Below are 24,694 nucleotides of genomic sequence, written 5' to 3' on the forward strand. Positions count from 1 at the left end.
AAGTTTGATATGAAATGAATTTATAGGCTCAAGTGGGCTATGCAATAGTCAAAAGTGTGTAGGATAAAGAAAAAAACTGCTCTTTATCATCCTAAGACACTTGGATTATCGTGTAAGTTGCACTCACAAAACGATGCTCAAAGATTGATGCAAGTGTGAGCAAAAAAACTCCTACTATTCATCTTAAATTTGCCCCGGTATGGGATGAGATCTCGACAAGGGGTAGTTTAAAAGAATCTCCATAAGTGTATGGGGCTCAAGGGGTTGAGCAATTGATCACGTCTAATGTTTGGGATAGAGAAAAGAATGCCTCTCATCACCTTGGTTGGCGTACCCTTTGCGAGATAGCCCTCTTCTTTGCGGGCATGGAATTTTTCACACAACTCACTCGGGGTTGGTGTATGGCTCACCGTATGGAATAAGGTTTGCCTTTCGTTATTCTAAAGTACCTCATTTGACACATTCAATTCATCTCACATAATTCATCCGGAGCAAAAATATGCAAAATTTGCAACAAATTTGAACAATTCAATTTATTGAAGCAATTTACTCATCATAGAAATGCTTTGCCAGGTTCAAAACATGACATGGAAAATTCTATCACAAATAATACTTCTTGACAACATCAGAATTAACTAGAGTGGAAAACTCATGATCATGCATTTCTGCCAAGATCAAGGCACCTTCAGGAAGTATCATCTTTACCACATACATGCCACCGTAACTGGGTGAACTTGGCCCCGGGATCAAATTGACCATTTCCGTACCTTTTTTGTTATAAGACTGTCTTTGAAACAAAGAGTACATGGGTTAAAAAGACAAATAAAAGTAAATTAATTTTTATTTTTTGAAATTTTTGAAATTTTTTTAAAGCATTTGAAAAGCATTTTTTTTTAACATTTTGACACGAAAGCATGATGAAGCCCGGAACTCGAGAATTCTCCATGGATTTTCCTTTCTTTTATCGGTTGGATATCATCACCGGGCTAGTTTGATGTACCTCATCATACCCTCAAAATAAAATCTTGTAATTTCATTGAAATTCATCAATCAATTACATTTATTGGATGGAAAAAATGCAACACTTAATCACTAAAAACATCTCTCGAGAAAAATAATAGAAATTCCCACACGGGGAATATGCAAAAACAGATAAAAAGTTATTCTTGTGGGCCAAGGCCCATCTCTTCGAGGATCCTTCATCAACAGCTCCTATGATGAGGTCGTTAACAAGTTTGTAACCCCTTCCCGGCACATCATCGGGGTTCTCCATCTCTAGGGGTGTCGGCCGTCCATGCCACCCCATCCATCATTCAACCGCCTCAAGGTGTCCATCATGCCTTTCAAGCTCTTGATTGGCCGGCATCATGTTCCAAGATAGCATTCATCGTACCCTCATGCTCTGGTAGCGGATTTTGAACATTCGGTCGGCAGTTTGAAACGAAAAGGCCTTCGTGTCCAAGAGGTTTGGATCTTATGCTTGAGGGTGAAACATTCATCAAGTGAATGCCCCCGCTTCACCGCTATGGTAGTCACACTTCTTCATCGGGTCGTAACCTCGATTACTTTCACAGTTAGGATGCTTCAGTTCACTAGAAAGCAAACATTTCTTTTGAAGAATCGCCAACACCTTAGATGGAGATCTAGGGAGAGGAGAGAACTGTCTTCTATTATTTGCTTGGACAAATGATTGACAACCAGCAGTTTGTTGTTGCCTTTGATTCATTTGGATAGCCGGTGCGATTAGTACCTTCACGGGCTATAGGTCACATCACATCCTCAACAACTTCCTTCTCTTTCTTGGTAGAGAATCTTTTAGTAGATGGTTCAGAAAATCATCATTCCCTTATCCCCATCTCAATGTTCTCCTACGGGACTAAGGCGATTGAAGCTCTGCGACATACGTATTGGCCATTTAGTTACGGAACTCGAATGGAAGGGTCTTCACAAACAATTTCATCAATTCCTTGTTGGTAGGCTCAGGATTAATTTGAGCCGTCAGGTTTCTCCATCTCACAGCATACATTTTAAATGACTCACTCCTTTTCTTTTCCATCTGCTCTAGGTCTTCTTGGGAAGGTGCGATGTCCATGTTGAACTTGTATTGTTTGAGAAATGCGTCCGCCACTTCATTCCAGGTTTGGAGGAGGTTTACATTTTTCATAACATACCGGTTTAGTGCGGGCCCGGTTAAACTCGCATGAAACGATTGGTTCATGAGGGGCTCATTTTTTACGGTTGGGCCATGCGCACATGGTACATTTGCAAATGAGATTTCGGACAAGATGTCCCGTCATACTTCTCGAATTCAGGCATTTTGAACTTGCTCGGCATTTTGACCTTCTCATAGACCGAGAGGTCGAACATAAGTGAGCTTTGAGACTCCCGCAGCTGTCTTACTTTCTCTTCTAGCTTTGCAAATGCTCATCACGATTGTCTTGGGAACACCGTCAAGCTTGGCCTTTCCAACAAGGACCATGTCATCTTCCAACTCAGGCATTTCGTCATCACTCATTTGGGCCCTCTTTGCCGGCCTTGGGGCTACCATTTCGAGGAGAGCATGTGTAGGATTCGGATTCACCTAAAGGGATTGAAGTTGAGTTGTTATAAGCTGCATAGAGACAGCTAGCTGTTGGAGTTGATTTTCCTTGGAGGACATGCGATCGCGCATCTCGCTTTGGTCGGCCATTTTAGCCCTTGATCGCGTAATAATGGGAGAGTGTGGCGGATCCGTTGTCACCTAATGAAAAAAAAAAGGTAATGTAAGAACCAATGACAAGATAGAAAATGGCCCATGATAATGGTCTAATCGCCTGATTTTATTCAAAATTCACTACAAACATTAGAGCAAACAATGAACTAAGAATTGAAATTCAAGTCCCTAAACATTGAACTAAAATTAAAAACATTGAAAACATCTCATTTTATATGTTTTGGGATTCCAACGCTTTACGAAGCTTCTTATTTTCAGCTTCAATTATTTCCACTTTCCGTTTAAGATGCTCAATTTGTGCTCTTTGAGTTGGCTTTTTAGTCACATCAGGGACCATTAGGTGTAAGGCCGCAAGAATCCGGTGTTGTGGAATGTAGAATGCCGACGCATGGTGGACTCCTTCTTCGCCTTTTAGTCTCTTGGGCACAAAATTTTCTCTGGTGGCATTCATTCCATGAGACAATGATCATCTCTGGATCTCGTTGAAGTAGTTATAGTTTGTTCCAATAAAACAAACTTGGAACAACTCGTCTTGAGTGGTGGAGGAACTTCCTGAAGAGTTTTGTACGACGGGCCACCCTATATTAGTAATAAGAAGTCACGAAAGGCCCGGCAATGAGATTGGCTCATCATGCTTGTGTGAGAAACGAGCCTCCTCAACTTGGAACCATTTAGTATACCATAGGAATGCCTTAGGATTAGGATCTTTCAAAAAATTAATCGAATAGACGTACTGTTTATTCAGAGAAAAACGTTTTAAGACCGCAAATTTTTGTATGGGGTGCCTAAAATTGTCAATCTTAAATTGTTTCATGAGGTGCCCAAAACCCCTTATGTGTGAGAAAAATCATATTTGTAAAAGTTCAGGGAGGGCACGCATGATCTTTTTTTCATTTTGTTTGAAATGGTTTAATGACAAAAATGTTTCAGCTAAAACCATATTAACATAATTTAAGCCGTCACAAACACGATTGACCACCCATGAAAGTGAAGGATTAATGGCATTTCTTCGATAAGGAAAACACTTAGCCTGAAAATGCTAACATGAAAATCCTAGCTTTTGAAATCATGAATTTGCAAAACAGTCTTTCCAAAAACAAAAATGGGCATGCAAAACAATTAGCTTTGACAATTTTTCTTACTCTTTCGGCTTCGATTTCTAAAAATTGTGATAATTCAGAAATAGAATCTATACCGATAGGCGGTCTAACAAGTTCATTTTCCAGAGGCATTCCAATGGCAACACTATATTCTTCAAGTGTTGGAGTCAATTCGTACTCACCAAATATGAAGGTGAAACTTTATGGACACCAAAAGTGAGGGAATGCCTCTTATCACACTAGAGTGAATGTTGATCTCTAATAGGGAGAAGTTGGGCGATCCTGGCTTTCACATATCTCTAGCCATCTTGATCTAACTGGTCTAACCACCTCTTGAGCTCCTTTTTAGGAGTGGAAATGAATTGTATGTTGGTTTTCCCCATAACATATAAAACAAGACTGATGACGAAACCTATTGTCATGGACCGACAAAATTGCAAGAAAATAAATAAATTGTGAAGAATTTATTCAATTTACTTTCACCGAAAAGGGATGACAATCACATAGACACACATATAAAATGTAAGGCTTGATTTCTATCTTGATGGCTTAATAAAGTGGAGTTAAGAGGATGATCTGACCGTTGCAGTTTCGCATTAATGTGTTAGGTCCTTCTAGCCCCGGCTCAGTTGAATGGAATACCCAATAATCGCGCAGTCTCGCAGATATGGACAAACACATTTGACACCATGAAAGGACTTTCGGGGAAAAGAAGGTCAATCTCTACATATCAGTCTCGCTTTGGAGGAAGTATCATTCTCAACACCATCCTAGAAATCCTATCGTAGCCTGTAGTTCGGCCACAGGTTGTGTGTGAAATAGTGTAATGCTAAAAATAATAAAATGTGCACAACGGTTTAAATGCAAACAACACTTCTAATCATGGAAAAATAAATCATTAACCCCACACTCCAACCTGCAAGACAAATGTTAGCATAGACTTCTCCCTTTATACCTCCCATCTACAAGAACATTTAACATCTTAGAAATGTTAGGTAGGGACGTATTTGGAATCCTCGCTTCCAAACAAAAACATTTTAAAAGAAAAAGAAAATTGGCCTAAGTCCACTAAGTGTTTTAACACAAGTTCCCAAAGTGGAGTTGCCAAACTGTTACGACCTAATTTTTCGGGTGCACCACCTAAAACTAGGTTAATGGACTACTAACTTTTTTTAAATTTAGCTCGAGACTCTCCCAAGCCCATACCAAATCGCAACTTAAGGTTCAATTATCTAACATGCAAATGATTAATAACTAGGAGTTACCACTAATCGGTTTATAGTAGGTCGATTAGACATCTAAGTAAAATAATGTGAGATTTACTCCTAGAACCGAGAGACTAAGGGTATGGGGACTTGGTTACACTAGATCTCTCTAATACCCTTTTTTTGGTACTATTTCTTTTTAATTTTCAAAATGTTTATTGCAGGCAGTTGATTTATTTAACCTAAATTACTATCATGCAAAAAGTGACCACATGGATCCTCAAACATTCAATAAATAAATTGCATCACACAAAGCAAATTTTTGGGTTTTTTTTTTATTTTTAAAATCAGAATTCTTTTATGAAAATTCATTTTTTAACATAATGACTTAATCTTATTAATATGTAAAGTCTAATTAAATGGGCCTATTATGCAAACTAATTAACATGCACCTCATGACCTAATTTCACTAATGAACAAATTCTAATTAAATGATTCTATTATGCAAACTAGTTAACATGCACCTAGTATTTTTGCATTTTTTTATTGAAATTCAAATTTATGAAAACCCTAATTAATCTATCTAAAAAGGGATAATTTTCTAATTTATTCTAGGGATTGATTTGAATGAAACCCTATCCTTTCTTAGAAAACTATTTTTAGAAAAATGAGATAATTAAAATGTATGGACACTATCTAAAAACCCTAAAAATTTATTTAGGCTCGACTCTAACTTATTTCTAAAAATGCAATCCTAAAATGTAATCCTAGAAAAGAATTCTAATTTACTAAACCTACATGTCTGATTTACTAAACTATATGCTTATGTAGAATTTTGATTTTGATTTTGATTTTGATTTTGATTTTGATTTTCTGATTTTTAGGTTTTTTAAAAGATAAGTAATTATTGAATAAATATTAAATCTAAGCTATCAACAAAATAAAGGATTAAAATAATTGAAAAATAACTTGTTGTCTCACAAATCAAATTAACGATTATCCTAACTCTAATTATCACGACAAAGAGATCAAAATAATTAAAAATTTGATCCAGTCTTACGACATCAAATTAATAATTATAATGATTTAACAATTAAAATTCTACCAAAAAGCCCAAAATTAATATAATTAAAAAAATAATCCAATGTCTCTCGGATTAAATTAATAATTATATTAATTCCAAGCAAAATTCTAGCGGATAATGCCTACAAAATGCACGAATATTAACATTGACAAACCATATTCTAACTTAAACAATAATAACAAAATTTAAAATGAATAAATAAATGACAATGCGCGGGACAACCAACGGAGCCGGGCGTAGGATTCGGGCGAGGGTTGGTCGGCGTCGGGCGGAGGGTGGCGCGGGGTTGATCGACGGCAACGGCAGAGGGGGGTGGCGCCGCAAGCGATGCCGCGGGTGTCGCTTGTGGCCTCGATTTGCAGGACGGTGGGCTGCCAGGGTGTCGGGCGCTGGTTGTCGCGGGCGTGGCGTTCGAACGGAGCGGAGGTGACTACGTGGGTTCACCGAAAGGAAGTGAGGCGAACACGACAATCGAAGCAAGGAGAGCGGCGAGGCGGCGCCGAGGCGAGGCGCGGGTTGCTACGGACGTTGGCTAGGCGGCACTCGGGCGGAGAGCAGCGCAACGAAGGGTTGTTAGGCGTCGGAGGGTAGCACAGCAACTCCGCAAAGGGAAAGAGGACAGAAACAACTGCGGAGGAGTCGGGCGTGTCCTGGTGGTGTTGTAGGGCGTTGTGCACTAGGTCATTGGAAGGAGGACGGTGCAAATGGGTCGACGGAATCCACGCGGTGCTACTCGGAGACCGGTGGTACAGCTCGCGGAGGTGATGATGGCGCGGCTCGAGTGCTGGGGGGCATTGTGGAGGACTCGGGCCGCCGGCTGGCGTCGCGGGGCGTGACGGGGTGGCTGGCGGAGCGAAGAGTGGCGGTCTTTGCACAGCCATGCCCGGCGGGTTCGGCGGCGAAGCCTTGCGAGGAAGAAGAAGAACTTTCTTCTTTTCTTTTTATACTTTTTTTTTCTCTCTCTCTATTTACTCTCACCTCCCCGCAGTCTTCTCTCCCCGCTCCCTCTCTGCAAACTTTTGGCTGACTTTTCTTTTTTTGTCGAGAGGGAAAAGAGGAAATGCTTTTCTCTTTGCCCAAGATGAACAAAGACCTTTTTCACACGTATTTTCTCTCGAATTTTTTTTTTTTGCTTTCGGATTCGCCCCATTTCTCACGAAGTGTAGCCCTTTTATAGTGAAAACCTCTATTGATCTTTAGAAAGTTATGCTTCATTGATTGCGGGAATTACAGAATTTCAGCCCGATTTGTCATCGCAAATTGACATTTTGATTTTTGACTCACTTTACCGAAAACACATCCAAGTTTATTTTGATTTTTGCGAACAGCTCACTTGATGAGTATAATTTTTATACTTTCCTTTGATTTATCAATCTCCTCACCGATTTTGGGTTTGGCTTTCATTATCTTTCATTATTTTCCTTTTATTTGTTCAAAATGCAATTTATATTTGACATTTCAGCAGCCAACCCTCTCTATGGGTTTTTCTTTTAGGGTCAATTAGTACATTTTTTTTAAATTAGTCTTCTTTTTTTAATTTGTTTTCTTTATCGAATAAAAGAGAAAAATGAAGGAAAACAAGAAAATATAAAGGATGAAAATGCCCTTGAGCATACCGACATCATCACTTTAAACCCTTATTTGAGAAAATGAACACACTTAGTCCACATTTGAGATAACATTCACTTCAAATTCTTATTTGGAAAAATAGAAGCACTTTGAGCTAGTATTTGGAATTTTGGTCTTGAGGCCCTTAGATTAAGATAGTCATCAAGGTTTTATTTGACATAAAATTAAGATCCGAGCTAGGTTCGACCACCAAAAGAGATGTGAGAACAAGTTCGATTGGGCTTAAAATGAACAATCGAAGAAGATTAAGGAAATGGAGTAGGTCCTATGAAGATCCGAGCTAAGGTTCGACCACCAAAACTTCAGCGACTCGTCGAGGATTGGTGTCACAAGGATCGGAATGCTAGTGGACCATCATTGACTTGTCGGAGGAAGATCTAGAACCACCCGATGGACTCACCGGCATGAAGCACGGGTGTGGGGCCAAGAGAGAAAGGGCGTTGGATCGGTGGTCTTTGAGAAGGGAAGTCGGTGTTTAGTGTTGCGACCGACGAGGGAGTGGGCCGGAGATTGTCGATGATGGGGTGGATCGCCGGTACAAGGTGTACCGCTGGACGTAAAGTAAGGCTTTGGCCACTTGCTTAGTCCAGAGAGAGAGAGAGAGTGCGTGCGTGCGTGTGTTTGAGAATGAACCCCTCAATTCAAGTTTTAGAGGGAAAATGTTTATATACTCCCCTTAAGACGCAACCCTAGCCTTTTTGTTTGATCTAAAGACTCTAAATGAGCCTTCCTAACGAGCAATCTTCTCATTGGCTTAGTTGTGATTACTTGGATAGATGACATAGATGACTTGTCATTTTTTATAGCCAAGTTAAAGTAATAAATGAATGGTCAAGATTGCTTCTCATTGGATGACTAACCAAGGCTTTTAGAAATTTCATTCTTCAAGGGCAATTTTATTTTTTATTTTTGTCGAAAAGAATGGTGGTATTCATATAATAGGAACCTTACAACCTGAGGCTAAAGCGTTCGCATAAACAAGGTCTAACAGAATAAAGGTGGGAAAATGGACTAGTTGTGGGCCGAGGTACCGTTGTCTTGGACTTTTTGTAGCCGTGTCCACAACAGCGTTCACCTCACACTTGTAGTGTCGCAGACGAGGTTAGGGAAAAGGGAAAGCAAAGCGGCGGCCTCTGCAAATAGGGGTCGAGTTTCCCATGGCAGCAATCTCCTATCTCTCACGGTGTTGACGAGGGTGATGCAGTCTGATTCAATCAAGAGATGTTCGCGGTTGAAGCCTTGCTGCAGTAGTTGGTGAAGAGTGAAGGTGGGCGCCCGGATGTCCGCCTGTAGAGCAGAAACAGCTAGAAATCTTCTGGAGAAAATATCTATAAGTCAACCATGATGATCTCTACAAACACAAGCCATAGAGCCTTCTATGCTTCTGGGCTGATAAGCTCTGTCAATATTGCATTTCAGGGTTCCCGAATCTGGTGGCCTCCATAGTTGTGCAGGATTCAAATTAGATTGCCCTGTTCGTGAATGGTTTGGAGTAGAGATCTGATATATTTTGGTTTGTGCGATAGCAGCCTCCACTGCTAGGGTTGGATCCGGTCGTTAACAGCAGAAGATGAAGCTATTCCGCATTCTCCCGTCCGCCATAAGACATTGCTATGGTTTCCAATCCAGGTAAGATTTTAGGTGTTGTAACCCTCTCTGTTAGCCATGCATTTAATCGTTGAACTGTATGGGGCGATGGTTTGATGTTGATTTGTGGGCGAGCCCAGATAGCCCCAGTCCATGAACAGAATAGGAATAGATGCTCTAGGGTTTGTGGAGCGTGTTGATGATAGAGTTTACATAAGGGATCTGTGATAATGTGTCGTTGAAATAAATTTGCTCTGGTTGCAAGTGTGTTTTGGCAAATCGACCATAGGAAGGTTCGAATTTTTAGTGCTATTTTCATTGTCTAGATTGTTCGCCATTATATCCTGGGGTTCTAGTAAGAAGTTGGTGCGATGTTACTGCTGTGGTTGCTTGTAGTCTTGGTGAGAGCATGGTAGTTGCTTTTCCACACATGTACCGCCATGTTTCGTGGCCGTCCGGACTAATTGATCTTTGGCATAGAGAGGTCTTACTGGGATGGTAAAAATTTCTACTATGGCCTGATCATCTAAAAATCGGTAGAGTAGAGGGAAGTTCCAAGTGTGCTGGATATGATCAATGAGATTAGCCACCATCACTGGTTCTGCTCTTGTCGTAGGTCCACCAAGAATCCCTATAGGTAACCACCTATCTTCACAGATTCTAATCATTTTCCCATCACCAGCCCACGACCATCTCATGTGTGGTATAATTGCATCTGCGATCGAATGCTCACCGACCCCGGGATGGCCAAGTTCCTCTATCCGGCGACCCGAAAGTCCTTTGCATGATAATATAGTCCTTTGAAGATTTGATTCCACAAAAGAATGAGGCTACTATAGTAATTGTGACATCCCAAATTTCATCGACCTTCATTAGTGTAATTAGATCATTAGGAACTTAGATTAATTAGATTGGGCCAGAAATTGAACCCGATGGATCGTGAGAAATGTGTGGGCTTGAGAAGTAAGTGGGCCACACGAATTGGACTTGAGAAACCTAATGAGTGATTATGGGCTTGGACTTGGCTTGGAGCGGGCCCAAGGTTCGGAATATTAGATTTATAAGTTTAGTGGACCGGATCGTTGTAAATTGAGCCTGTTGGGCTAGGAATGAATATTTAGGCCCGAATGATTTTATTTTATTTTATAGATTATAGTTAAGGTGATTTGATTAGTGAATTACTTATAACTTTAACATTCTTTTTGTGATGAATTCTTTATAGACCAACATTGACTAGTCGATACATTATGTCATTCGATATGTTATATATATATATATATATATATATATATATATATATATATATGTTGTGACTTTGTATAATTGGGATTAAGTAGAAACAAAAGGCAATTAGATGAAAATATTAGAAGCTAATGAACTAACGAACGATATCGATTAACTGTTAATTAGCGACGATCGACGGATGGCAAAAATCTTCATGCATGAAAGCCACGACACCAAAATCTCTCTCGTTTCTCCATGCATGCGACACCCACGGTTTTTCTCTTCTCTAGAAACCGAAACCATAAACTCAAGGAAGCATAATCATTAGAAGATCTCATCATTACACTAGCCTAGGGATTAGTTTGTAGACCTATTTTCCCTTTAAGCTTAGCACACTCTCTCTCTCTCCATATAAAACCGAACAACCCATCTTCTTCTTCATCTTTTCTCTCGGCTGAGCAGCGAAAAACCAGAAGCAAACCAGCAACCTTCTTCTTCTTGCATGCTGATTTTGAGTGTTGATCTTGAGCATCTCTGTGTTGTTTAGTAGCTAAAGCAAGGTAAGGAAAAGATCTAACTCTAAATTGAAAGTTATCCATTGTTTCATCAAAGGGAGCTTGAGGATCTAACCAAACAGTGATGGATATAGTTTGTAGTTGCTGTTTTGTGATTGATCTAAGCTTAGTGAGTGTTAGATTGAAGGTAGGAGCTATTGCATGTCACTTATGCTGTTTTGTTGAGCGAAGTGATGAAATGGATGCCAAGTGTGTTGTTTTGGTAGAAATCGTGATAAGTGGCTTACGGATGCAACGACACTTCGAGCTGAGCTGTGGAATTGATCATTTGTTAGAGAAAGATATGCTGAAGTTGCTTTGAGTTGCTGTGAGTAAGCATTGGAGTATTGTAGAAAGAGATTTGTGGATAGATAAGTTGTTTCATTGAGTTAGAAGTGAGAAAATCTGTGTATCTATTCTGTTCTAAGTGAAAACAGTTATGAAGTCTTCTGTTTGTGTTTAGTTTTCTTTATGTATGTTAATAGAAATAAGAAAGAAACTATTCTACATGATATAACATCTATAAGATCAAGTTATACATGTATCTATAACCATATGACTATAAAAAGATAGAGACAGAAGTGAACTTAGTAAAACCAGCAAATTGTTCTTGTGAGAAACGGTTTGACCTTTACTGATTATACGAATTTTCTGTATTTACCTAGTTAGATTTGGACTTCGAATCATTAATGAAAACGTAGAAAAAATCTTAAGGAATGACGTGTCAAAATTTGATATTAAATTGATAAGATTTGGTTAGCAAAACAATTTTCTTTGTAAATACGAAATCTGGACGTCGATACAGGGTACTAGTAAAGATTATGGCGACTGTTACTCTTAATACAGTGAGACTGAGACTTAAGTTTCTTCACGGGAATTATTAGTCTATATATTAAATATAACATACTAAAATTTGGTAATATATCGACAAGAATTAATATACCTTCTGTGTCCGAAACCGAAACTGTACATTTAGTTAGTAAACTGTCTAGACCCGAGAAAATATATTAGATGAAGTGTCTTTTATATTAGGTCTTTGTGATGTACGTAGAGCCTAATGAACCTCATTATTAATGTTAGTCATATAAGAGTAAGTCTCATATATCATTTGAGATATAAGCGCATATAGAATCATGTGTGTGCAATGAGTGCGGTGCATAGTGCTTGATTATGGGATAAATATCTGTTCGCCATGGAATGGGACATGACGTAATGGGTTTTATCTTATAATCCGGACACGCATGTGTGCTAGGTTCATGAGAGTTAGATAGATACTTTAGAGTCTTTTCCTTTGCATACGATAAATGCATTAATCAAAGGTGTGGTGGTGTGAACGTGTGCTTAAGATGAATGAACCCATCGGTGCGAGATACGGTGATGCCCCCTGGTTTGGGATGCCCTTGCTACGTGGTCTTGGATGCCTCGGTAGAGAGATACTGAGATGCCTCGGAGTGAGATGCCCCTTGCTGTGTGGTCTTGGAGGACCTCGGTTGTGTGATGCCGGGATGCCTCGGAGTGAGATGCCCACAATTAGAGGTATTGTGGAAGTCCGGATAACGTACTTTCTGGAAGTGACTCAATCAGGCTAGTAGAGTCCCGGTTGTGACTGATTCGAGGGTGGATTTTATGCACACTAAATATAATTCTATTTGGCGAGTGAGTTCATCTATTATTGTTGCATTATATTTGATATGAGATTGAGTTTGTGAAGGGTAAGTATAGAAATGGATGCATATAAGGTGATTTCTTACATGAAGTAATAGTATTGTTTATGCTTGTTATATATTCTTTTAGCATCCTAAATTGTTTGATGATTCACTTGTAACTTTGATGGCTATGGATTGTTTAAGTTAGAGTTTTATCATTCTTTATTGGGCAAGGTTGTTTTCTCATACCTTACATTTTCAGATTGATAGCATGGATGTATCGCCAGTAGCTCGATACGGGGCGGTAGTGCGTCTTGATGTTTCTCTTCTTGACGTGTATGATCCCGACATTGACATGGTTTTCTCCAAGTATGAGGCGACTTTATGGATGCATGATGGTAGGGCTGAGTTGATACTGATGATGTTCATTGCATGGTTTCTCAACCATGAAGGGGAGATGTTCGAACCTTTACCCTTTGGAGCAGGAGGACCTGGAGCGAGGATGGACGATGCCTAGACGCCTTTGATCTTGTTGTAGCTTACTAACTTTTGTTTTTTGATAGATGCGGGCTAGTATGGGAACTCGTGGAGTAGATACCCTCACCCATATCCCTGGCTTTTGTTGCGCCTTACTTTTGTTTTGTATATGATGTAAATATATAGGCGAAGAACATGGAACGAGTCCAGGTCGATAATTTTGTATGCCCCGATGATGATAAATGAAAGGAAGCCTTTTATGATCTTGTCTATGTGCATTGCAAGATAACCTTATACTATAAATTTAGGAATTTAAATAATCCATGTTATACATGCTAACCTTCAATGGTAAATACTATATGTTATTTAAATGAGATTACTAGTTAGGAAGATAATGATAATAATAATAATAACTATAATTTCACTTGCGCTTAGTACGTGACGCCCGGGACGTCACAGCTGCTCGATAAGAATCGCCAGGCTTGCTTCCCAAGCATAGCCCTGTTAAATTCTATTATATCACGGAATCCCTAGGCCTACATTGTCCTTGCTACTCTTTAGAACTTCCCATTTCTGCCAATGAATTCCCTACTTTTTATATGATCATTCCACCAACAAAATCTAGCCATACTCTCTTCAATTGATTTGCAAAGATACGGAGGAAGTTTAAAGATTGACATGGCGTAATGTGGAAGTGCTGCATAATAGATTTGATAAGAATTTCCTTACCACCTTTGGAGATTAATTTTTCTTTCCAGCCTTCCAATTTGCATTTACTCTCCCTAAAATCCAAGAAAACATCTCTCTTTTTGAGCGGTCCCAATCAAATGGCATGCCCAAATATTTTCCATACCGTTGCAGTACAGGCGCTCTAAACTCACGTGCCAAATTTTCCTATAGACTCAAAGGGCAGTGCTTGCTGAAAAGCATTCTAGATTTGTTGTGGTTCACGACATTTCCCGTGGCCACAATACCGATTCAATATGTTAGCAAGGTTCTAGCATTCCTGAATGTTGCCATCTATGAAGAAAATTACATCATCAACGAAAAATAGGTGGGACAGGGTAGGACACCACTAATTTAACTTAATACCCTTGATGTGTCCCATGTTGACAACTTGGTTAATGAGACTTGATAAAACATTCGCCGGTAGAATAAATATATATGGAGAGAGAGGATCACCTTGTTGGAGTCCCCCAGTCGGATGGAAATAATGTAGATGCTCACCATTAAATCTTACACTAAAGGATGTTGTTGTGATGCATTGCATTACCCACTGAACCCATCTTGGATGAAATCCCAATTTGAGTAGATAGTCGTGAAGGAAATCCCATTCAACTTTGTCATACGCCCTTTGCATATTCGTCTTGAGGATTGCATTGAATTTTCGTGTTTGCTTCCGGGTCTTAAATTGATGAAGAACTTCTTGAAAGATTAAAATATTATCTTGAACTCGACGTCTACTCATAAAGGCCGACTGTCCATAGAAATCAAATTAGGTAACCAAGGTTTCAGGCAATTTGCCATTACCTTTGAGATAATTTTGTATGCAAAGTTGCATAGGTTGATTGGGCGATATTGATCCAGTCTTTCTAGGTGAGGTGTCTTGGGAATCAAAGCAATATTTGTCCGATTTAGAATACTAGGATCACCCCTGACCTAAAGAAATTTTGCACCGAGAGAAGAAGATCATCTTTAATGACCTCCGAGTTTGATAAAACAGTCCATTTAAGCCATCGGGGCACGGAGCCTTTGTCGTTCCCAACCGGAAGGTTGCCTTGCGAACTTCCTCAGGTGACCAAAGTTGTTAACTAGTCATTCATCTCTGTGGTAACAACTTGTGGGCATTGATAAAGTATAGGCCTGTAGTCTCGATAACCCATTGTTGGATATAATCTCGCAAAGAAGTCGGACATCATTTCTTGTAGAGTCTGAGGGTCACACACCCAGTTCTGGTGGTCGCCTTGCAACATGCTAATTCTGTTCCTTTGCTGCTTTAAAGTGTAGTTGCATGGACAAATCTTGTATTCTTATCTCCCCATCTCAACCAGTTAATCCTGGAACCCATAGCCCAATATTGTTCTTCCTGTTGCCAAGTTCGTTTGATTTCCCCTCGCAAATTAGACGCTTCCACTCTGTCAAAGTTGCAATGCTTATGGTTTCTAAGCTTCTGTAGTTGTTGTTGTAAGGCGGTCACCTTGAGATGTCCCTTTGAAAATTTTGATCGACTCCACCTAGCCAAAGCTTCGAGACAGCCTTTAATTTTGGTATCAAACCAAAATCTTGTCCTGCTCTGAATTCCATGCTTTACATGGAAATAACCTCTCGTATTCTTCATCTCGTTTACTACCTGTAAAAGGCTTCCTTTGTTTATTGTAAATACACTGAAGTGTTTAGAAGTAGGACCATGATCGGATCCCACAACAGTGCATAAACTTCAGCTTCGAGGAACAATAAAACGCCAATCCAACGTGCACATCACCTGATCCAATCGTTCTTTCACTAACTCATCCCCTTCACGGTTGTTCATCCAAGTAAACTCGCAGCCTTTGCTTTCTAATTCCATGAGAGAGCAATCATCTAGAACAAACTCTAAACGAAAATAGTCGATATGGGTCTGCTTTTCGCTTTCCTACCTTTTCCCATGGATAGATTATTTTATTAAATTCGTCGGGCACAGACCCAAGGTAAAGTGTTAGAGTAGCTTATCTCCTTATCTCATCCCATAGAAGTTGGCGATTTCGATAGATGGAAGGAGCATGAATACATGTGATGCGCATAGCTCTGTCTTCCTGCACATCCCTACAAATAATATCAAAAAAGTCTTGTGTTGAGTGAACCACACTTAAGGAGACCTAATCATTCCAAAAAACTGCCAAACCTCCAGCCAGACCAATTGGGTTGCTGATATAAGAGTCGGGGTGGTGTAAACGGCATTGAATTCTTTGAAGCATTATCTCATTGTTCTTCGTTTCCATTAAGAATACAATGTCGGGCTTTTCCTTAGCCGTTATGGCCTTGAGCTTGAACGTCGGGGTTGCCTAAACCCCGGCGGTTCAACTAATCAACTTCATTTGTGGATGGGTGGTTGTTAGGGTCAGCCACCATAGCCCATTGTCCAGCTTCCTGCTTTGCAAAGGCGGGTGTTTCCATGAGGTGTGTCTTCAAAGTTCTCTTGTACCAAACTCCTTGTCTCATAGGGATTATACCTTTTCAGCTTGTTGGTAGCACACACTTTTAGTGTCAATCTCGTACTTTTCAGCTTCTTTGATTGCTGTAATTCCAAAATTTGAGTCCGAATCCCTTTCATTTTGGTTGTTGTAGGTATCAGCGCTGTGGTGAGAGAAGTCCCTTGCATTGGTTCATCCTAGTGGCTTCGCTGAATCCCTTTCAACAGGTGCTCTGCTTCAATAATAGTTGGTGGGGGTAGTAAAGGAACATTCAGAAGTCACGAGGGAGGGGTTTCAAGTACTGTTTCTTCGGTTTGCTCTGGTCTATCCTGCGGTTTGTAGAATGTCTGTCAATAAGGGTTGTATTCTCTTACCTCCGCACATAGCCATTGGCCATAAGCCATCGTGTCTCTGCCCTCTAATTTTGCCTCGTCAAAGGGAAAGTCCTTATAGTATATTATGTAATGTCCTAGCTTACCACAAGAGTAGCGTAGAAATGAGATAGCCGTTCATAGCGAAAGTCTAGCCACGGGGGTCTTTCTATCAATACGATTAATTTGCCTGTCTTTTGCTTGAGAGATGGGTTCCATTGCAATTGGAGACCCTAATCTCAAGATTTCACCTTGGATGCATAGGCTAAAGATCAAGTATCAACAATGAGGGGCATGGACCCATTCTACTTTCGGTGAGGAACAATGCGTCGGATGCAATTTTGGTTGCATTTTTCGGTATTTAAAAATTATGGATATTTTTGTTTAGGAATTGCGTGTCTGCATTACATTTAGACTCATGTGATATTGTAAATTTCGTTCAAATTGGGTTCTAAGCTCATTCGATCGTCAAAACTAAGATTTTTTTAACCTAGGCTCTCTAAGGAATCAGGCCACACTCCCTTTTCTTAGCCTAGCCAAATTTGCACGTGCCTTTCTAAATTGGCAAAGAAACAATCAAGATGAAGAAAATTTCAAGAGAAATTTTGGCATAGAAAGATTCAATAAAAAATTCGTCCCCCGCGATCAAGGCTTAAGTAATTTTCAGCCATGAGGGAATTAAGAGAAGGAATAGCATTTTCCCCCCTTCTCCAAGTATCAAGTAGAGCTGCATAAGTTTTCTTTTCACTATTAACAACTTTGTTCACATCTATTAACCAATTATGGAAAAGGTGAGGATTTTTGGTCAAGAAGAGGTGATCCAAACTTAAATTAGGATTGGGATTTCCAAGATTTATCATTTAGGGTGTGCTTGGTAACCATTATGTTTCCGGAAACAATTTCTGCTTAGAAATGATTCTTTTTTACTCTATTCATTGGATGAAATTATAAACAATTAAAAGCATTTGGTAATTATCCAAAATTTTTATTCTTGGAATAGAAATGTGTTTTTATGACTCTTATATTTTTTTGTTTCTTTTAATTTTTAATACTTTTATTATATTTTTCCTTTTCTTTTCTCATTCCTCCTTCCTTGCCAAGCCGGTCTTCTCCTTCCTCATGCGTTTGGTATCCCCGTGGTCAGCGACCGGCTAGGCAAGTCCGACGAACTCATCGGAGACTTGCCTAGCCACCATGAGGCTTGACTTGGCCAAATTGCCGGTGGCCAGGCGAGGAGCCTCGCCCAGCTAGCAAGCCTCACTTGGCCACCAACAAAGTTCGACCTCACCCGGTCGATGAGGTGAACTCACCCTAGCTTGGCGAGGCCGAGGCCTCACATGCTTGGCAAGGTCAAGCCACTAAGTGGCTACCACTTGACCTTCGGCGAACTTGTTGGACCTCACCCAGGTCAGCGGTGCCGGTGGTGGCGGTCGGCAACGGTTTGGGAAGAAGAAGAAAAAAAGAGAATGAAAAGGGAAAAGAGAAAGAAGAAAAGAAATGAGAAGAAAGAAAATGGGTTGGATTGATTACCTGAATTGTTCTCGAGAATAAAGAAACAAATTTTTTCTACTCCTTGATTTTTTTCAAATCTATTTTCGGGAACAATTGTTTCTAAAAACAAAAAATTTACCAAATGGATTTTTATTCTTTTTTATTCTCGAACAAAAGAATAGAGTCGGGTACTGTTTGGCCAATTACCAAACATACTCTCAAAGATTTCTTAAAAGGCCAAGCAAGGTTGAGCGAAGGTGAAAGTAAAGATGTGCTAAGGAATTGAGAACCGCTCGGAATTAGACCGTAATGGATCAAAACCGGCGGTTCCCAAGGGAACAAGAAAACATGTACAGAGGCATGCATTGATGATATGTTAGGGTGGCAGAGTAAAATCACGGGGCAAACATTTCTATTAGTTAGGAAGTACCACAAAATGAGATTGAATCAGGGAAAAATGAATTTTAGGAGTCACACTTTGTACCACGAGCTACTTGGATATTATCAAATCTTTAACTTCTCATGAAGTGTGGCTAGGTGTTGCCAAATATTTTGCTCTTAAGATATTTTGTTGCCACGTTATATTTGAGTTAGTAATGGCTAGGTCAATGGAAATGTAAAAAAAAGTCCACATTTAAGCTATTCACATTGTGGACAGGGATAGCAGTTGCGGTATATAGAATTGAATTCACAAGTTGTCAGCAAAAAAAATTAAATCAACAAGTCTCTAGTGCTTGTGGGTATGACTTGAAGGAGTCTTGCAAAGGTAAAGGACTTCCGTTCTTGGCCATACATAAGAAAACGAGTGGGATCAAGAAGTGGTTAGAAAAATGGAAAATCAAATCAAATAGAAAAACCTCTGTTGAAGGACCCATCCTTATTTATAAATCTCGCACATATTAAATCAACGCTCTTATCAAGTTTCCACGTTAATTTTCACAAAACTACGTACTTCTAATCCAACGCATTCTTGTTCAATGCGGATATATATGGGCTTTTGACCTTTTCGTGAGCACTAGAATAACTCATTCTTATTTATACATCTTGGATTTATTACCTGTGTTGATAAAAGAGGGGAATCTGCACGTCCATGGGCATGTGCATGTGCTTGTTATCTACTTTTATATGCCTAGTCACCGGCTGACGAGAGAAACAGATGTTATCTTAGTTGAATATTCGTGCAGAAACCAAATTCTTTTCATCCGGACCTAACCCTGCTCGGCTTGGAAATATTTTGCCAGCGAAAAAGAAGAATGACTAATGTTAGAGTGTTTTGTTAACTTTATAGACTTAAACAATGCCAGTCCAAAGGACACATTCCTTTTGCCTATCGCCAATCTACAGATAGAATGGATATTCCAGCAGCAATCAATACAAGAATGGATCCAAATGGTGGCGAGGAAACGACGGCCTTTATAATTCCAGGGAATATTCCGATACAAAGTTATACATTTTAGGTTCAAAGAAAGCGGGCGCAACGTTCATGACTTTCCTTCCTAGGGACTTTGCTCCACTATATCATCCAATGTTATGTGGACGATTTGGCGGTCAAGACTAAAGACGGCGATCACCTAAATCATCTCTAGCAAAAAAGATTTCGAAGCTTGTGGACCAATGCCGTCTCGACAATTAATTATGTGAGTTCCATGTTGGATGAATTAATTATTAGATCATACAACATTTTTTTCTCACCGCACCAGCAAAGACAATTTTTCATGCGGAAACTGTATTTTGACTTTTGAGGCAATAGAGAATACGTAATTATATAATTGCATATACTTGAAGTTCGTCTATATACATTTCTTTTCTATGACATACTCAGGTATTATTATGCTTTTCTTTGGGGAAGATTGAAGGATATGTAATCTCCAGTAGGTGTGTATCATCAAAGATCTCAAGTGCACAAATTTATAAAAGCAGATGTGGGATGAATCTACGAATTAAGGGACTTCTTCACGAATTTTACTCTCCTAGCTTTTCTCTTCAGTATTTTTTTTTCTTGCTTGTGCATGCCCATTTCTCTCCCTCATCTACTCCGACCTATTCACCAGCATCATACTCATTGCAACTAAATGACAGGCAAATATGAAAATGATCTGACACATAAGAATTATATAGAATCAAATATATAAAAGAAATGGATGAAAGATATTTCCAATCGTATGACAGCCCCATATACTTTAAACCTACGAGTTTAAAAGCTGTGAGCATTGTAAACAAAGAAACTCCAAACATATTCAATGCTGGATCCAAGAAACACTTCAATATATCTTTATTTCTTATTCTCCGGACGACCAGGAAACAAGAAAACACTATTATCAATCTTGAAGTTCAAGAACCATATCCAAGAAACAATTATTCTCCCAACTACATAAGTATACCATTCTTATTTTCCAGCTACATAAGTATACCATTCTTACCCCCACTATGCTTCTATTAACCTTCGGATGCCCATAAAAGCAAACGTATACTCGATTTTAGAGGAGAAGATCGTTACGCCATTAAGGCTTCAATGAATTCTACTAAGAGCGCAGCATGCTCCTCTTCAGCCCGGGTGATCTCTTCTCGAATTTCCTGCACTCTGGCTCGCGTCGCTGCAATGCGGGCTTCCGGGTGATTGATATTCACGGCCCGCCTAGCAAGCAACAACAAGGCATTCTCTTTAAGGTCGAGCTCCCATCTGAGACGCCTTAACCTCCTCTCCACTTCCCTAAGCTCCTCTAAAACAACTTGCTCAGTCCTTGGCATTTTCTCTCCCTCTCTCAGTCTCTCTTAGTGTTTTCCTGGTTCAAGATAAGAAGGAAGAAGCAAGAATCAGTTTGAGATGGTTAACAGGAACTTTCCCCTCAGACTTCAAGAATGGACCTTATTTATACTCGCGGTCACTTAAATGATTACGGGAAACTTCAAAACCAATAAAAGAAGAAAACATTATTCTGCTAGAAATATTACGTAATATTTGTTGCATAGTTGACCGACTACATATTATAGCCAACTAGAAAAAGAAAACATTATTCCACTCGAAATTTCGTGAATGGACCTTATTTAGAGAGAGCTGTGATGAGCACTACAATTAGATGGACATAAGTCGTGTGGGAGACGTTTAATGGGGAAGAAGCGCGTCCCATGTTCGAAGAATGTCTCCACTTACCATTTTCAAACTGCTGTAATTTTAGAGCGGGCCTTCTTATTCCGGTAGATGTTGAAAATTAAGAGAGAAACCGACCAACTTCAGAAGTCGCATTTTTTGGTCTTTTGTATGCTGGATTGGGGTTTCTGAGAGTGGATTCATGTGATTTTTTTTTTTTCTCTGGTGGAATGGATTCATGTGATTGAGGAGCAATGTTCTGGAGAGAGGAACAGAGAATTAGCTGAGAAAACCCTCAAGAAATTATATTCATTTGTCTTTTTCGAGCTGCAACCCTCATGTATAATTTTTCTCGACTATGGTTCATGTCATGTTCGCTTTGGACCTTCCGAATTTCCCAATCCCATGTTAAAGCTGAAATTTGGTCAACGTGGGAAGTTGAGAGGTTATATTCATTTGCCTTTTCTGAGATGCAACCTTATTGTTTATTTTTGCCGACTATGGTTCAAATCATGCTCGCTTTGGACCTTCAAAAGGATAAATCTTTAGGTTACATGTCAAGTATGCTATTAAGGTCGGGATGTGGTTAGAAAAAAGAAAAATCAAATCAAATCAAATAAAAAAAAATCCGCGTTGAAGAACCCATCCCTATATATACATCTTGCATTTATTAAATCAACTCTCTTAATAAGTTTCCGCGTGAAAGTTCATCCCCATCTATACACCTTGCATTTATCAAATCAACTCTCTTACTAAGTTTCCATGTGAAAGTTCATCCTCATTTATACACCTTGCATTTATTAAATCAACTCTCTCACTATGTCTTCGTGTTAACTTTGACAACACTATCAGGGACAAATGTTTCAAATATGATCAGTGGCATCTTCTCCCCGATTGCTTTTTGGGTTGAGGGTTGCTTAAATAAGGAGCATCGGACGTTCTTCGAGAGCCCCGCGTAGATCAATGTAGAAAGTGTGATGCGAGATCTTTTCCATATTGTCCCAATTGCTGGCAATTCTACTCTCCATAGGGCACTTCAAAGTAAGAATGCCCCTTTTAGATTGGGCCTCATCTCCAACATAAGCAACCCCGTGGCCCATACTAACCATGTCAACGGGGTGCCTCGATCGACAAACCATACTAGGGAAGACAACCCTTGGAGCATCATCTCCAACAAAACCAGCCTGTCAAATTCAGGTTATTACGTGAGCACAAATACCACCATGCACTACAGGAAAGCCCATAGCAATGGACCGATGCATCAGTATTCTCACCTTAACCATGCCAAATCCATTATCAACACCAAGAGGCTGAATGTCTTCGGCATCTGCCATCTCCTTACGCTAATCAAACGAAAAACTCTACATGATTAATACAGGTAAATATCAATGTCCAAGTAAGATCCACGTAGGTAAGTTCTAATGGATCCACGATTAAGTTTTATCATAGAAATATCTTGGGGATAATACATAGCTGTATAATGAATTGCACTGAACGATTCAACAAAGCTAATTGAATAGAGGTTTTGTGGAGATACCAAGATAAATCAAGAGATCTAAGCCCAAAACCAAGAACAAAGATACATTTAGTAGCTTTTTAATTTCAGAAAAATTAAAGCCTTAAGGATATATTTTCAATTACGTAGGCTCTATCCCTCACTGTCCAATAGAAAAACAATGAAATGCTAAATCCAAATAACACACTGGCCAGGAAAAAAAAATCAAGAATTTTTGAAGAAATCCTTTAACTACCATAATAGTACAGGAAAAAGGATAATAGAGTGACAGGAATCTTAAAGATATTCTTGAATTACGGTCGTCGAGTTCAACAATCATGCTTTAATTGTTGATCACGCCTTAACTCGAAACACCATAGCAGCTCGCACACCAACTATGCATATGTTCATGAAAGGAATCTCCTCTCGATGCCTTGAAACAAATTAAGCTAAATCATCCCAATTTCCACTCTTGGTCACGCACAATCCGTTGATTCTGGGAAAGCTCCACGTGCGTTCAACAATCGGCAAGCCTTCACCCAGTTCGATTAGGTAAAATTCAATGGCGAACTGCCTAAATCAGCTCCTAAGCCTCCAAAATTCGACTGTTAACATGGCCGCGCATTGGTCAAAACAGACGAAGGAACGAAATCCAACTTCAAATTACATAATAAAAAAAAATGGTCGCAGTCCGTTCAATTTACCATTTCATTCTCCAATTCAGAATTGAGTGACAAAATCCAAAACAGAAGCAGAGAGACAAGCTTTAGTTCAGAGTTCAGACACGCCCAATGACATAATCATTTTAGTGTCATCCATGGTAAGAAGAGTTCTAGAGTCTTATGTGTTATATTATTTAAGATATGTGACAGTATACTATTTATTCGTGTGTTATCTTAGGTTTTCAATTTATTGCAAAGCGAAAGTTAATGGAAAAAATTTTCACAAAAAAAAAAGTTAATGGAAAAATATATAGCATATATTTTATAGGCAGCCTTCTTAGAAAAGTGTACATGTCCAACGACCAATTTCTAGAGCAGCAAAAATAAAGACTCAACCCAATAGAGCAAACCCACCATTGATATTCAAACAAAAATGTGAAGCTGAATAAAAGGAAAATAGTCAAACGAAACTTTCACTAAGAATAGGAAGAATTAAATAAGTCCGCTAGAATTGTATTAATATATATTTGGGATAAGTACATTGAAAATTTTTAAACTTGTCAAGAAAGTACAATTACATTTTAAAACTTTTAAAAAGTGTAATTAAGTCTTAACACTTATCAAGAATGTACAATCAAGTTGTAAAACTTTCCAAAAGTGTAATCAAGTTCTAAAATCATTCACAAAAATGCAACCGAGTCATAAAAATTTCAAAAAGTGTAGTTAACGAAAGGATTCGATTCAACTAATTTGACAGGTTTTATAAGTCGATCGTATTTTTGAAAGTTTTATACTTCGATTGCACTTTCGCATTAAGTTTTACGATTTTATTGCACTTTTTGAAAATTTTATGACTTGATTATACTTTCATGATAAGTTTTAGGAGCCCCAATATCTTTATTTCTACATATTTCCATATTCATTTCATATTGTGAGACAAAATTAACGATATTTAAATAATAAAGGAAATAACTTTGGAGTTTTTATAGTACATTTTCAAGTGGTTAAAGACTTAAGAAAAGGTTTATTTTTTCGTACAACCATCCCAACTGATGATTAGATAATTGTAATAAAATCACCAAACATATCAATCAACTCAAACTATAGAAAACATAAGTTTGATATTCAAACAAAAATATGAAGCTGCATAAAAGGAAAATACTCGACAAAACTTTCAACGAGAGAATAGTAAGAATTA

General features: G+C 39.0%; 1 protein-coding gene across 1 annotated transcript; it reads right to left on the bottom strand.

Moving 5' to 3' along the window:
- Window positions 1-22,256: 22,256 nt before the first annotated feature.
- LOC104446210 (actin-2) lies at window positions 22,257-22,673 on the bottom strand. The gene is made up of 2 exons (XM_010060099.2): window positions 22,614-22,673; window positions 22,257-22,523 (listed from the first exon to the last, which is right to left on the bottom strand). The coding sequence occupies exons 1-2, from the start codon at window positions 22,671-22,673 to the stop codon at window positions 22,257-22,259; spliced, it is 327 nt and encodes a 108-aa protein (XP_010058401.2).
- Between the last annotated feature and the right edge of the window lie 2,021 nt (window positions 22,674-24,694).

The sequence above is a fragment of the Eucalyptus grandis genome, chromosome 5 (genome assembly GCF_016545825.1).
Source record: "Eucalyptus grandis isolate ANBG69807.140 chromosome 5, ASM1654582v1, whole genome shotgun sequence".
In the NCBI taxonomy this organism is placed as follows: Eukaryota; Viridiplantae; Streptophyta; class Magnoliopsida; order Myrtales; family Myrtaceae; genus Eucalyptus; species Eucalyptus grandis.